Genomic DNA, 14,158 nt, shown 5'->3' on the forward strand with positions numbered 1-14,158 from the left:
TCCTTATAGACTATTGTTTAAGGTGGGTGTACCTCAGGGGAACACCCTGCACCCCCATGTTCATCCTTATGATTGTGTGATATCCAGTGCAAAGTTTGTCATGTCGGGTGTCTTCAGAAGGCTCATGATGCACTGAGCATTGTTGTTATAGTAATGTTATAGGTTGTAATTTCATGTATATAGTTATGAGGCAGAAAATGTGTCCTCATGGCTTAAAACAAGTTCAGGCAAAAACTCTCCAAGAGCAGAGGGGCAGTTCACGCCTCATCATGGCATGTATGGGACAAACCCAGCCCAGCCTCACAGGAACAAAGGACACTGGCCTAGGCAGCAATAAAGGATCTGCTGGACTCTCAAGTGAGACACCCTCCTTCCCTTAGTCAGTTTGGGACTATGATGAGGTAATGCTCACCTGACTCTGAAGGGGGGGCGCAAAGCCAAGAGGAAAGAAAGGACATGATAAAAGGGAGAGATGTTTGCAATGTTCTCTCTCTATTCCACCAACATCTACAGACAACACAACAAGCGAATGAAGCGCTGATCAAAGTGGAGGGCCTGGCTGAAGGGCAACTGATGAGAAGCATCTAAGTTTTAAGGACACTGAAAGTATTAAGTTCAGTTTAGAATGCGTTTTGCTTTTATTTCATTTGACCAAATCTGACTTGTTATGCTTTAACTTATAATCAGGTAAAATCTGTCTTTTGTAGTTAATACATTTGTTTGTTCAGTCTACCTGAAGCAGTGCATTTGGTTTGAAGCGTGTCAGAGACGCCCCTTGGGATAACAAGTCTAGTACATATCAGTTTCTTTGTTAAATTGACGAACTCATAAGTTTGCAGTGTCCAGCAGGGATAACTGGATACTGCAAGATGGAGGTTCCTAGGGTTGTGTCAGGGACCGGAGATAATGGCTAGTGTCATTCGGTTGCACGGATCCAAGCAGTGGCTGGCCAAAAGTGATCACTCACGTAACTGGGAGCAGCTTACATGCTAGAGGCTGTGCACGAACAGTCCGGGAGTGGGGGTTCTCACAGCAGAGCAGGGTAAGGCTGTCTCCCAGAGTCGAGGACTGGAGCGACCTCGCAGCTCACCAGTCTAGGGATGTCACAGTGGGTTCTGATGGCAGGAATGGAACTCCTCTGCATACATTCTAAAGCTTTATCCACCAATTAAGAGACGGAAGCACTCATGCAGGTACGCAAACCCACATGCCAAGGAAATGTCAGTTTGGGGGATATACTGAAACCAGGTTTGTAGACATCTCAAGTAAAGCATGGCATGTACGTGCATGAGGCCATGTGTCCCAAGAGCTGCAGACTCTCACACACTGTTGTTCGCAGAGTGGACGCGAGACTCTCAGCTGTAGAGACTATACTCATTGGAAGATAAGCCATGGCAGACGTGTTAGCAAGGCCCATCCCCATGAAATGTATTCTCTTTCGAGGCTGTAAAATTGATTTTTCTATGTCCAGTTTTGGACCTAGACCAGAGAACAGATATCTGATGACAAGAAGGCTGTTCTGGATGCGTGACCTCAATCTTCCTGGAATAGCCAATCATTCAGGTAAGGAAATATCTGAATTCCAAGATGGCATGGATGGGCCACAACTATCTTCACGTGCTTTGTGAATCTCCATGGGGCTGAGGCTAGACCAAGTGCAGGACTGTATACTGGCAGTGCATACTGTGTACTATGAATTGAAAAAAGCTTCCTGTGGTCCAGCTGTATTGCCACATGAAAGATGGTATGCTGCCCTCAACCTCCAGGCAAGGGATAACAGAAGGGTGGTCATCCTGAACTTCGTTTTCTTGACAACATTTCTTTGAACATTCTTAAGTCCTGAATGGGTCACAGACCGCCTCTCTTTTTGGGAATCCAGAAGTAGCAGGAATAGAAACCTCTCCCTCCGTGCAAATAAGGAACTTCCTCTCTTGCTCCCAATCATAACAAGGACAGTACTCACTCCCGGAGAGAAAGTCAGCATGGAGAGAAACATCTGGGCACCAGTCGGGCCACCAACAGCAGCTGCCCGGATGTCAAAGGAAATCCAAGCAAGAAATGCCTCCCAAAGGGCTGAGTTAGCAGATCCCAAGTTTCCCCCAGTTAAGACTCAAACAGCAGTACCTTAGTCACCCCTTTCTGCTCCAGGCCCAGCGACCCTTGCCTCCAGGCGCTCTCCACCAGGAACTCCCACAGAAATTGTGCAGAAACTAAAATAGCTCTCCGCAAATCTAGCCATGCCATACTTCCCTGGACAACAGGGACGTGGGCGGGTGTTTGATAATTCTGTAGATGGGGAAGGGGTTCCCACCAGGCCACCAGTCATTTCCGGAAGAGGAAGGAAAGCCCAGTTCTGAAAAGATGTTAATATTGAGACAAGCCTTCCACTGGGAGCCTGACCTTGACTCCTCCCTCTTTGCCACCTTGGTATCTCCTGTCCAATGGCTCTCCAAGGTGGGGGGAGGAAACTGGGCAGAGGGGGGGGTCTGAGAACTGGGGGCTCATGTTCGTAACACAGGGACACTCTAGCCACATACTGTTTAGATTGATGTGCCCTGGGGAAGAGGAGCTATTTTTGTTTCTGCACAGGGAGTGCCATCGTTCTCTCGTGGCTGGTTTCTGGTTTGGGTTGGAAGGGGATTAGATACACAGAGCAACAGGAACGGAGGCAGCGGGGTGCAAAGGGAGGGACGAGGGCAGGGAGGGGGGTGCGAAGAGTGTGAGATAGGGCAGGGGAGCAAAACAGCCAGTCGGCACAGGGGAGGATTCATTCATTCAAAGGCACCAGGTTTCTCCTGGGTAGCTCTCAGCCCCACCACTCTCCAAGACAGGAAGAGGGAAAGGCGGTGGCCGAGAAACAAAGCATGTTCCCTAACACACCCGCTCAGGGTGGACTACACATGGCCCCACGTCCGGCAGTGACCTCACCCACCTTGGCAATGACCTCCTGGGAGGAGATGATGGAGCGGATGAAGTCCGTGGTGGGCTGTGCAGGGCAGTCAGGGATGGGACAGGTGCAGTTCTGAACCAAGTTCTGCTCGATGCAAGTCGTCAGGTATTTATTCCAGCAGGACTGGGGAGGGAGAAAAGATCAGATCTAGAGAATGCACAGAACCTCCTGATGAGCCCCCTCCTTTTCTCAGGGGCCGTCTCCCAGCTCCAGACAAACTCAGGAATTTGCCTCGCAGGTGGAGTGGCACCAGGATCATGGCACACCTGAAAACAGGAAGCGAGCCCAGGAACACGAGGAAGCCAGGGAAAGAGGGGTGATGATGTGCCCCCGGGACCCTCCCCTGACAGCTGTGTCCCCCTTCCTGGGAGCAGGGTCCTCCCCTCACGGTCATAGATGCTGCCAGCCCCCAGGACCCTCACCTTGCAGCAGTAGTGCACGCAGCAGAGGGTGGGAGGGCTGTCGTCCGGGCACAGCTGGCTCACGCACACCGGACAGTGGGTGATAGGGCTCGGGGGTGGCTGGGGATTCTGCACTTGCAGCCCTGAGGAAATCAGCAGCAGCTCGGGGTCCTCGGTGTAGCGCTGGATTAGCAGGTCCACATTCCACTTGCAGTGAATGAGCAGGTGCTGGGCTCTATCGGCTGAGACACTCAGGGTGTCCAGGACCTGCTGCACCGTCTGGTTCATGAGTGCTTGCACCTCCTCCGGACTCATGGTGCGCCCCATAGGCAGCAGCAGGGTCTCCATCAGGACCGCCTCTGGGCCGACTCCACGGGCATCCAGCCTGGCAGAGAGCAAACGCCCGTCACCCGTCTGGAGAGCTCCCGCTGATGGCCCCCTCCAGCCCCACCTGACACTCTCCCCTACCTGAATGGGGAGAACTTGCTGCCCTTGTCCTGCCCCCTCCGGCACTCTGTGCTCCGGAAAACAACCTGGGCCTGGCCCCGGTGAGGTGTCGTGGGCTCCGGGGAGACGTACGCCAGCAGCTGGGGGTTCTCCTCCTGGCGCCGCAGGTAGCCCTGGCTCAGCAGGTGCAGGATGCAGGACAGCACGTCCGTGCTGCTGCAGCAAAAGCTGAGGAACTGCAGGGCGGGGCCAGACTCCCATTTCTGACAGGCGTCGATCACCTGGGGGGGAGAGGGCAGAGTTACCCCGACGCTGCCCGGGCACGGAGCCCCGCGGCCGCTCCCCTGCCAGGACCCGTACCCTGAACACCAGGTTATCGATGTGCAGCTCCTTCTCCCCTTTCAGGATCTGGATGATGAGGCAGCAGATGATGTTCCTCTTCCTCTCCAGGGTGCTTCCCTCGTCATCCTCCACGTTCAGGTACGTCTGCTGTGGGAGCAGCCACAGGTGCTGGCCCGCCGCCCGCGCCAGGGCCGCCTCGTTCAGCTGCAGGACGCCTGGGACCGACACAGCCGCGCTCAGCCATGCCCAGGGAGCGGCTCCTCCAGCCCCTCCCATATCCCCCCCAGCCCTGCTTGGGGACCAGCCCCAGCCCCTTCCATCTACCCCCCTTCCTCGTACCCCCCTGGACCTGCTTGGGGACCAGTCCCAGCCCCTCCCATGTACCCAACCCCCGGCCCTTCTTGGGGACCACCCCCAAACCCCCACCCCACACACAGACACCAGCCCAGTTCTCTCCTCCCCCCAGCCAGCCCTGCTTGGGGACTGGCCACTCCAGATGCAAACCCCCTTCCGGCTCACAGACAAACCCCTGCTCCCTGGCATCTGCTCTGGGACCAGCCCTGCCCGGCCAACCCTCCATACCCCCCAACCAGACCCAGCGTAGGGGCTCCATCCCCATCTGTGGTCCCCTTCTTCAGGAACCACCCAGGGACAGGGCTCAACTGCCCCTCCCCAGTCTCCCCATACGCACCCTCCTGAGGCAGGCTCTGGGTCAGGATCCCGGCCTCTCCTGTCAGAGGTTTCAGCGCGTGGCTCAGCAGGACAGGAGACAGCCCTGTGGCCTGGGCCAGGGTCTCCACAGCAACTTCCTGCGGAGCAAAGGAGACAGGAAATGAATACGCAGAGGCAGGGCCATGGTGATGGGGCAACAGCTCTGGGGGCCAGGACAGGGCAAGTTGGCCAGGTGTCTTGGAGCCACGGCCCAGGGGCTGGGGCAATGGGGCCGGAGTGATTGCACTGGGGCGAGGTGTCTGGGGGCCAGGATGATGCGGGGGAGGTGCCAGGGGCTGTGGGGGAGGGGCCGTGGCAATGGGGGGGCATCAGAGGCTGTGGCGATAGGGCATTTGTGGGGGGGGGCCAGCCAAGGGGCTGTGGTACCGCATTAGGGGACTGAGGGGCAAAGGGGAGAGAGAACAGCACCGATTCCTCTGGCACAAGCCACACCGGACACAGCGGCTGCTTTGCAGCGGCTCCTGGGTCACGGGGGGGCAGGGACCGGGCTGTGGAGAAAAGAGTCCAGGGACTCGGGGGTCACTGCCTGGGGGAGGGGACAGAGGGAAAGGGGGCATCTGTGCAGGGGGGAGGACAGAGGGTCTCTGCCCCATATGGATGAGCTGGGGGGAAGTTCTCCCTGTGTTGCGAGGACAGGAGGGGTCTGCAGCCAGGTTGGGGGTTCCCACCCCCAGCGGGGAGCTGGGGGCAGCTCCAGGACGCCGGGGGAGGAGAGGGGGGGTCCCACCTGGGCGCTGTTGAAGCCCAGCAGAATGTACATCTGCAGGGTGGAGACGTGCAGGGTGGTGCTGCCCGCGAACCGGAGCTCTGCGTGGCCCAGCCACGTCCACTGCAGCCGCCGCGGCTTCGTGTGCTCCAGGCCAAACCGGCTCTGACCTGCAAGAGACGCGGCCAGTCCCAGCAGAGCCACCAGAGGGCCAGGCCCCCGGGGTCCTCAGCCAGCCAGGGCTGTGCCCCCCTAGCCACATGACCCTAGGCAGGGCTGCAGCTTACCCCACTGATTGCCAGCCTGCCCAATTCCAGCCACACACATCCAGGTGGGGCTGGAGCTCATCCCTCGGCTTGCCGGCCTGGCCCCCTTCCCAGCTGCACACCCCCAGGTGGGGCTGGAGCTCACCCCACTGCTCGCCAGCCTGGCCCAGCACTAGCAGCTGCCCCAGGAGTCACGGCCACGGCCAGGGGTTTCACTGCTGCGTCTGACACCCCCCCCCCCAACCTCCAGCCCAGTGCAGTGACTCTAGAGCCCTGCTCCCCATCCCCTGCAAAGTGACCTGAACAGCCCCCCGGTGCTCCCTCTCCTGTCACACACCGCTCTCCACCACCACAATGGGGCACAGGGACAGCCCCCAAGCCCCTGCTCGGCCTAGTCGGCCCCACCCCAGCACCCAGACTCACTGTTGGTGTAGAAGTCGGCAAACCGCGCCAAGTAGCCCCCAAGGGGCCGCGGGAAACATCTGCTGGGATCCTCCAGGTAGCAGAGCGGGGAGACGGTCCAGCAGCGCGGGGACAGGGCCAGCACCTTCACCTCCGGCTCCTCCTCCAGCGTGGCCGGCTCCTCCGCCATCGCCTGGGGACAGGAGCAGGGGTGTCAGGGATCAGGCTCCCGCCAGGGGCTCGGCTGCAGCACCCCCTGGGAACGGAGGGGGCACCGTGCAGACCCCACACCACCCTGCTTGGGGGCCCACCGCATTCCCCGGCCCCTTAGGAACAGAGAGGGCACTGGGCAGACCCTGCCCCGCCAGGGCGTTTCACTGCTTCCCCCCACCCCCCTGGGAAGGGAGGGGGCCCCGGGCAGACCCCGCCCCCCTGGGAAGGGAGGGGGCCCCGGGCAGACCCCGCCCCGCCCCGCCCGGGGGCTCACCGCGTCCTCCTGGCCCGCGTCCAGCTCCAGCAGGCGCTTGTCAAGCTGCTGCAGCTGGAAGAGGTGGAATTGCTGCTGCAGCTCCTCCGACTCACTCAGACTCTTCAGCATCTGCTGGGGGAAGCGATTGGGGAAGCAGAGCCCGATCTGCTCCACGACGGCCCGTTCCAGCCACACGTTCCCCTGGGCCAGGAGCCGGTCGCCCAGGTAATACCTGCAACGGCCGCCGGCGTCAGGGCGGGGCCCAGAGCCCCCGACTGCCTCCCCACAAACCCACCCCGGCCCCTAGGCCTGGAGCCACCCCTAATTCCCGTCCCGGAACCCCCCCGGGACCCTCCCTGCCTTTGCTATGGCCTGGAGCAGGGCTCTGGGGCTGCTGATCGGAGTCTGGCGGGACTTTGGGGAGCCCACGGCCCAAGCCGAGCCAGAGCCCCCATAACAAGCCAGGCACCAGCACTCACAGACGTGGCAGGCCCAAGACAGAGCCCAGGCCGGGGGTGGGGCCCAGCGCCCCACTCCCTCGGCTGGGGCCGCTCACCGGTAGAAGTGCTCGAAGGTGTTGGCGAGCTCCAGGCCGGAGAGGAAGAGGATGGGCTCCAGGCTCTGCTGTAGCCGGTGCAGCGACTCCACGTTGGCCGTGTCCCTCTGGCTCTCCTGGATCCGCTGGTCGATGTAGCGAGCAAACTGCTCACTCACCTGCAGGGGAGAGCGCCAGCTGCCAGGGGCCTTCTCGGGGTGGCTCCCCACGGCAGGGAGTCCCCATGGAGGCTCAGGGGACGCTCCCATGGAGAGGGGTGATGGGGGGGCTCCAGAGGAGGGAACAGTCCTGCAGAGGGGGAGGGGCCACTCCCTAGGAGCTGGGTCATTCCCAGGGGTCACCCCACCCGTGGAGACAGGGAGGCAGAATGGGGGAGGTGGGGCCGTGGGAGCTGCATGTCTGGGCCGTGGGCAAGGGGGCGCGAGGGGCTCGCTCCCTCTCAGGGCCCAGGGCTGTTGGAGCAGGAGCGGACTAGATGGCCTGAATACAGCAGGGGTAACCGGCAGAGACCCCCACGCACCTGGGCCCCCTCACACCTGGCACCAGGCCGACCAGCCTGGCAGCTCTGCTGGGCCCCAGGCTCGTGCCCCAGGGCCAGGCCAGCCCCACGGCAGCCCCCCACTCACGTGCATGGCCGTCAGGAAGGAGAGCTGCAGCAGGCCCCCGGAGAAGCCCTGCCGCAGGGCCAGCGTGAAGGCCGTCTGCTGCCCGAACAGCTCCTCCATGGCACGGCGCAGGCCCAGGTAGAGACGGCAGTACCGCTCCACGAAGTCCGGCCCCTGCCACGACGACTCCAGGAACCGCTTCACCTGTGCGGGGCAGGCAGCCCACGGTTACAGGTCGGCGGGGAGGGCCCTGAGGGAGCCTTGGGGGGAGTACAGGCCGGAACGGGCGTGGGGAGGGACCCAAGGGGGTCCAGGCAGGACTGAGCGCCGGGAGGGGACAGGCTGGGGTGTCCGTGGGGGGCAGAATGGGTGTGCGGGGGGGGGGGGGATGGGACATGACAGACACAGGGGGTAGAGGGTAGGCCGGGCATGGGGGCAGCCCCGAGGGTGGGGAGGGGCCCAGGGGGACAGGACGGGCCAGGCATGGGGAGGGCCCTTCGCATCTAGTGTCCCAAGGGCTTCATGGGCCTGGGGCAGGAGCCGCAGAGACAGAGGTGGACGGGGCCCTGCTCCCCCCACACAGGGTGGGGTGGGGGACGGGCAGCAGATACACACAGCCCAATGCTCCCCTCACCCCTGCTGCTGCACCAGCCCCCTCCCCCGTCGCCCCCCCCACACCTGCTGCTGCACCAGCCCCCTCCCCCGTCGCCCCCCCACCTGCTGCTGCACCAGCCCCCTCCCCCCACACCGGCTGCTGCACCAGCCCCCTCCCCCGTCGCCCCCCCGCACACCTGCTGCTGCACCAGCCCCCTCCCCCCACACCGGCTGCTGCACCAGCCCCCCTCCCCCGTCGCCCCCCCCGCACACCTGCTGCTGCACCAGCCCCCCTCCCCCGTCGCCCCCCCCCACCTGCTGCTGCACCAGCCCCCCTCCCCCGTCGCCCCCCCACACCTGCTGCTGCACCAGCCCCCCTCCCCCGTCGCCCCCCCACACCTGCTGCTGCACCACGCCCCTCCAGCACTGCGTAATCCCCGTAAGGCTGCTGGGCTTCTTCCCCGACACCTTGGCGGCCCCGGAGCTCGTCTCCTTGTTCTTCCCGTTCTTCCCATCTGCCAAGGGGGAGCCGACGTGAGGGCAACGCCCGGGGGGCAGGGCGGGGGCAGCACCAGCACGAGCAGCCTCCCCCACCCCAAAGCTGCCTGTGGGGCGTGGGCTGGGCCCGACCCTCCCAGCGCTCCCCCGGAGAGGGCACCTCGCTGGCAGTTGGCAGGGGTGGCTGGGAGCCCCCTGCCCACATGGGCCCGGCTCAGCCCCACATGGTCACTGAGTGTGTGTGTGCACGGGGGCTGCGGGGGCCAAGCCTGGAGCTCAGGGCGCGTAGCAGCCAGCCAGCCCCGGGCACCCTGGTGCGCAGACCCCGGGGCAGCAGAGTAGCCACCCCCGGCCAGGATCCTGCCCCTTACAACAGGGCTGGCCCCTGCCGGCTCTGCCTGTGGGCACCAGACCCACGGATCTGAGGGCTGGGCTAGGCCCCCACATCTCTGCCTCCTACACCCAGCCGGCTCTGCTGAGCCAGCCGCCCAGGGCCTTGAGGACCAACCTCTGCCGCGCCAGGCCCAGGGGCTGCCCGCCAGCCCCACAGAGCCCTCTCCCACGTCACCCCGCCTGCGGGCACCAGGCATACACAGGGTCGCGCCGAGCTGCAGCACCAGTGCCCGGCCCTGGCAGCAGGACGTGTCAAAGGCAGCCCGGAGAGTCCTTACCCGGAGGGACCCCTCTCCCCACTCAGCCTCGGGCAGCACCCCAGGGCCTCCTCCCCTAGCCCCACCCTGGGACCCGGCCCACTCCCTGCCCGGCCCCAAAGCCCCGCCGAGGGAGGGGCCCTTACTGGCTTTGACCGGGGCTCTCAGCTCCTCGGGCTCCGGGCTGCCGGGGTCCACGTGCACCAGCAGGTGGCTCAGGCGCCGCACGCGGGAATTGAAGATGGTGGCGCGGCTCTTGGCGCGTCGGGCCGTCTCCAGGTTCTCCAGGTACTCGCTCAGGAGCCAGGCCAGGGGGCTGACGCCGCTGGGATCTGCAAGGCCGGAGGGGGAGGCTGAGCCAGTCGGGCCGGGCAGGCTGGGGGCAGCGGGGAACCGGGCAGGGGGAAACAGTACCTGGGCTGGTGATGCTCTGCACCAAGGGATTGATTAGGGCCTCCCAGCAGGTCCTGCCCAGAGCCTGGGCCGCCTCGTCATCGGGAAGGAAGCGATCGGCGAACACCTGCTCGTGCCGCAGGGCGCAGTTCAGCCTGCAACAGCAGAGACACCCGCACCAGTCACTGGCGGGGCCCTGGGGCCTTGCCAGCGCAGGGCGGGCAGATCCTGGGTACAGACACACAGGGCAGGGCACTGCCAAGGGCCATGGCCAGCGCTGGAGGGAGAAGAGGGGTACAGCCCCAGGTACAGCCACACTCAGGGCAGGGCACTGCCCATGGGGGACCCTGGGCACAGACACACGGGGCAGGGCACTGCCCGGGGCTCTGGTCAGCGCTGTGGGGCACCCTGGGCACAGGCCTCACCTGTTGAAGAGCTGCAGCAGCTGCATGCGCTCGTCCGCGATCTCCTGGCACCACGTGTGCGCCTGGGTAGTGTAGAACAGGTAGGTCCGCCGGCACAGCTGCTCCTTGAAGATGGGCCAGAAGGTGGGCTTGGGCCCCAGGATCTCGATGCCACGCACCCGCGTGTCAATACCACCCTGCAGAGGGCACAAACCTCCCTGGTTAGACATGGGCCCGCCGGGCCCGGAGCTGACCGAGCGACTCCCACGGGGTGCCCCTGGGCCAGGCCTCTCGCGGCCCGTAGAGCCCCTGCAGGGGGTGAGGGAGGCCAGGGACCGGCTCGGCTGCACACAGGGACGGGGCTGTGATGTTGCACACCAGGTGCTTTATGGAAATATGCTTGTCAGTGTGACTATGATGTAACTGGGATATGCTTTATGCAAAAGGTCTCTTGTAAGGTATCATAACAAAGATTATAACCTACTGACTATGTTCCTCCTACTTGTATGCACGTATCATTCATGTATCTGAAGCTAGAAATATGAAGTATAACTCTGAGGTCCTATTATAATTATGCAAAGTTGTGGGCCATTAATGGTGGTTTAGAATCGTGATGGCTCCCACTGACTAGGACAATTGGTTGTAAATGGTTTATTTACCTGCAAACCTTCCTGTGTACCTGTGGGCCAGCCCATGGGGAATGGAGACTCAGGGTCTTACAGTGACATGTGACCATGTCACATGATACTGGAATCCATCTTAAATCTGTTGCTTTTCCATTTAGAAGGAGGGGTGGGGACCCAGAGAGACAAAAGATTCCCACCTTGTGCCAAAGCTAGAAAGGGGGTGGAGCAGGACAAAAGGGGCTGTCAGTCACAAAAAAAACCCTAGTTATCACCTAAGATGTCTGCTGGAATTAACAAGGACTGTACCGGGGAAAGGACTGGGCCCAGACAAGGAAGGAGTCTAGTCTGTGAAAGAAGCTTATCGGAACACCTCTGAGGATGAGATATTACCTGTAATCAGTTTCTTAATGTATTAGGCTTAATGTATTAGAACTTAAATCCTACTTTTTATACTTAATAAAATCACTTTTGTTTACTGATAAACCCAGAGTAAGTGATTAATACCTGGGGGAGCAAACAGCTGTACATATCTCTCTATCAGTGATGCAAAGAGCGGACAATTTATGAGATTACCCTGTATAAGCTTTATACAGAGTAAAACGGATCATTCGGGGTTTCGATCCCATTGGGAGCTGGACATCTGAGTGCTGGAGACAGGAGTACCTGATGCGTGGCTTTCAGTTAAAGCCTGAAGCTTTGGAGGAGTGGTCCAGACCCTGGGTCTGTGGTGCAGCAGGCTAGTGTGTCTGGCTCAACAAGGCAGGGTTCTGGAGTCCCAAGCTGGCAGGGAAAAGGGGCTCAAAGGTAATTTCAGCACATCAGGGGACAGTCCCAAGGGGGTCTCTGTGACCGAACTCATCACAGGGGGCCCGCCAGTACACCCACCTGCTGGCAGCGCTTGATCTTGATTTGGATGATGGGCCAGAAGCGGGTCAGGTTCTCCAGGAGGATCACTCTGCTGGCCGAGGGCATGACAGTCACCTGGGGAGGCAGGGAGAGCCGCATCCCTCAGACACGGAAATGGCGAGGCTGTGAGAGATCCCACCCCGCCCCGCAGGAGAGTTGTCCAGGCCCAGCCCCCAGAGCCACGTGAGGCAAAGCCGTGGGGTTAGCGGCGTGCAGGAACATGGGCCCCAAAAGGGATGGGGCGAGGAGATGACCAGCAGCTGGAACGTAAGTGGCGGCTTCCCAGCGGGGGTTGGACTGGCCAGCAAAGCCTCTGCCGCTCCATCAGGCAGCCCCAGGGCCCTGCCCAGCCACACCTGGGCAGATCAGAGAAACCATGGCTCTGCTGGAGCAGCGAGACGCGCCAGCCCTCTCCACCACTTCCTGCTGCCCCCTCCCGGCACGGCCACTGGGAGACCAGCCCCTGGGAGCTCCACCGTGCTCAGGAGCTGCCGTCAACCCGCCGGGAGCAGCCGCAGAGACCACAGCCAACGGGGATCGAGGGGTGTCGCCGGGCACGGGAACTGGCTGACAGCCACCAACCAGCGGCCCAGCGAGCCCTGTGGGCACCCGGCACCTAGTGCCAGAGGCGCCCGAGAGAGACGCAGATCTCCCGCTGCGCCCCTTGGGCTCCCAGCCCGAGTGGTGCTACTGAGCCAGCGTCACGCCCCACTCCCAGCGCCCAGATCAGGCTCATCCACCGGTTTGGAGCTGGGGGTGGTGGTGGGGTGTCCCAATTTCCAGCTTTTCTCTGCAGCGGGGCGGGGGGGAGCCTCGCTTGGGAAGCGACAGGCAGGATTCTCAAGGAATCGCCGGCCCCCAGGAGCCACGGCTTGAAGGAACAGACCAGCCGTGCCGAGAGCTGGCATCAGCACCGTCACTGCCAGCACAGGCCCAGCGCCCCACGCAGCCGGCTGGCTGCTGGCACGGTGTACATGCTGCTCCCACTGGGAACGCGCAGGGCTGCCTCTCTGCCCCGCCCACCCCACTGACCTCGTGGGACTCAGTGCTGCCCCAGGGGCCAGAAGGCGGCTCCCCAGCTCCTCTCGGTCCCTCTTCTGCTCTACAGCCCCCGGGCAGCGGAGACCCTGGTACACCCTAAGCTAGGCAGACTGCCCGGCCCAGACAGCGCCGCTGGGTTCTGGGGAGAGGTTTCCCAGGGCAGCGCACTCGGGTCTGGGGAAGCAGAGGGCGGGAGGGTCTAGCAGCAGAAACGGGAGCAGCTAGGACACGGCAGGCTGTGCCAGGCCTGCCTGGGGCGGATGAGGAGCAGGACAGGAGGGGAAGCCGGGACTTGGTCACTGGGGTGTCTTGATCCTCCCACTGGAGCAGCTGATCCTGGCCAGCACTGGAGACGGACCCTAAGCTCAGGGCCCTGCCCTGCTCCTCCCCTCCTAGGGGAGCGCTGGTGACGTGCCCGCCAGGATAGGGCCTACAGGCCTGGGGCTGGCGACTCCCTGCGCCTCGGGTGCTGGCTGCCTCCCAATTCCGCGGCAGTCGTCCCCCCGCAGCCTGGGCCAGGCTGCCCCAGCTCCACTGAACAGCAGAGATGGGCGCTGGCAGGTGCGAAGCTCTCAGCCTGCACCCGCCCTGCTAGGGAGCCCCCAAGCCACAGGACCCCCACTCCCTGCAGCTCCCCCTTTTCTGTCCAGGGCGGCCTGGGCCACACTCACTGTATTGAGCTCAGTGCTGATGCTGGCCGGGTTCTCTCCTCCCATGACCACGATCCGGGCTGGCATGTAGCTGGAATCCTCGCTGGCCACCACCACGCTCATCTGCCTGCAGCCAGGGAGAGCCACAGCGTCGGCACTGGCCCATTTCTGGGGTTGTGCTCCAGCCTGAGCCTAGGGTGCCCATCCCGAGGGGCATGTCCGCCAGCAGGCTCAGAGCCTCACATGGCCACCGGTCCTAACGGGAGCCCCTGAGCCCCCAGGCCCAGCTCCTGGGGGCTGCACCTGGAGCTTCATGGCTCTGGGCCCACAGCGCCTCCAGACATTCCAGCAGGGAGCATGGCGCCCGGGGACACAGACAAGTCCCTGCATGGCTGGCTACTGGAAAGGGAACCCACCCCAGCCTGAGCCAGGGAACCGGCATGTGCAGTCCCCCTGTGCTGCCTCGGGCACCCAGCTACCCCTCGCCAAATTGTTACCTGCCCTGTCCACCTGATCCCAC

The 14,158-nt window shown here is 62.5% G+C and overlaps 1 protein-coding gene across 6 annotated transcripts in view; it reads right to left on the minus strand.

Annotated features, from left to right (window-relative positions):
* LOC140909765 (cullin-9-like) overlaps positions 1-14,158 on the minus strand; it is a 64,177-nt gene that overhangs the window by 16,571 nt on the left and 33,448 nt on the right. For all 6 annotated transcript variants that reach the window (XM_073339829.1, XM_073339830.1, XM_073339832.1 and 3 more), the window contains 16 exons: positions 13,660-13,765; positions 11,927-12,022; positions 10,437-10,612; positions 10,033-10,166; positions 9,765-9,950; positions 8,870-8,985; positions 7,898-8,080; positions 7,272-7,429; positions 6,734-6,947; positions 6,268-6,439; positions 5,600-5,748; positions 4,832-4,949; positions 4,159-4,355; positions 3,820-4,079; positions 3,373-3,736; positions 2,933-3,073 (listed from right to left, as the gene is read on the minus strand). In XM_073339829.1, coding sequence (XP_073195930.1) covers positions 2,933-3,073; positions 3,373-3,736; positions 3,820-4,079; positions 4,159-4,355; positions 4,832-4,949; positions 5,600-5,748; positions 6,268-6,439; positions 6,734-6,947; positions 7,272-7,429; positions 7,898-8,080; positions 8,870-8,985; positions 9,765-9,950; positions 10,033-10,166; positions 10,437-10,612; positions 11,927-12,022; positions 13,660-13,765 — 2,770 coding nt within the window. The remainder of the gene's footprint in view (positions 1-2,932; positions 3,074-3,372; positions 3,737-3,819; positions 4,080-4,158; positions 4,356-4,831; positions 4,950-5,599; positions 5,749-6,267; positions 6,440-6,733; positions 6,948-7,271; positions 7,430-7,897; positions 8,081-8,869; positions 8,986-9,764; positions 9,951-10,032; positions 10,167-10,436; positions 10,613-11,926; positions 12,023-13,659; positions 13,766-14,158) is intronic.

This window comes from Lepidochelys kempii, chromosome 3, assembly GCF_965140265.1.
Source record: "Lepidochelys kempii isolate rLepKem1 chromosome 3, rLepKem1.hap2, whole genome shotgun sequence".
In the NCBI taxonomy this organism is placed as follows: Eukaryota; Metazoa; Chordata; order Testudines; family Cheloniidae; genus Lepidochelys; species Lepidochelys kempii.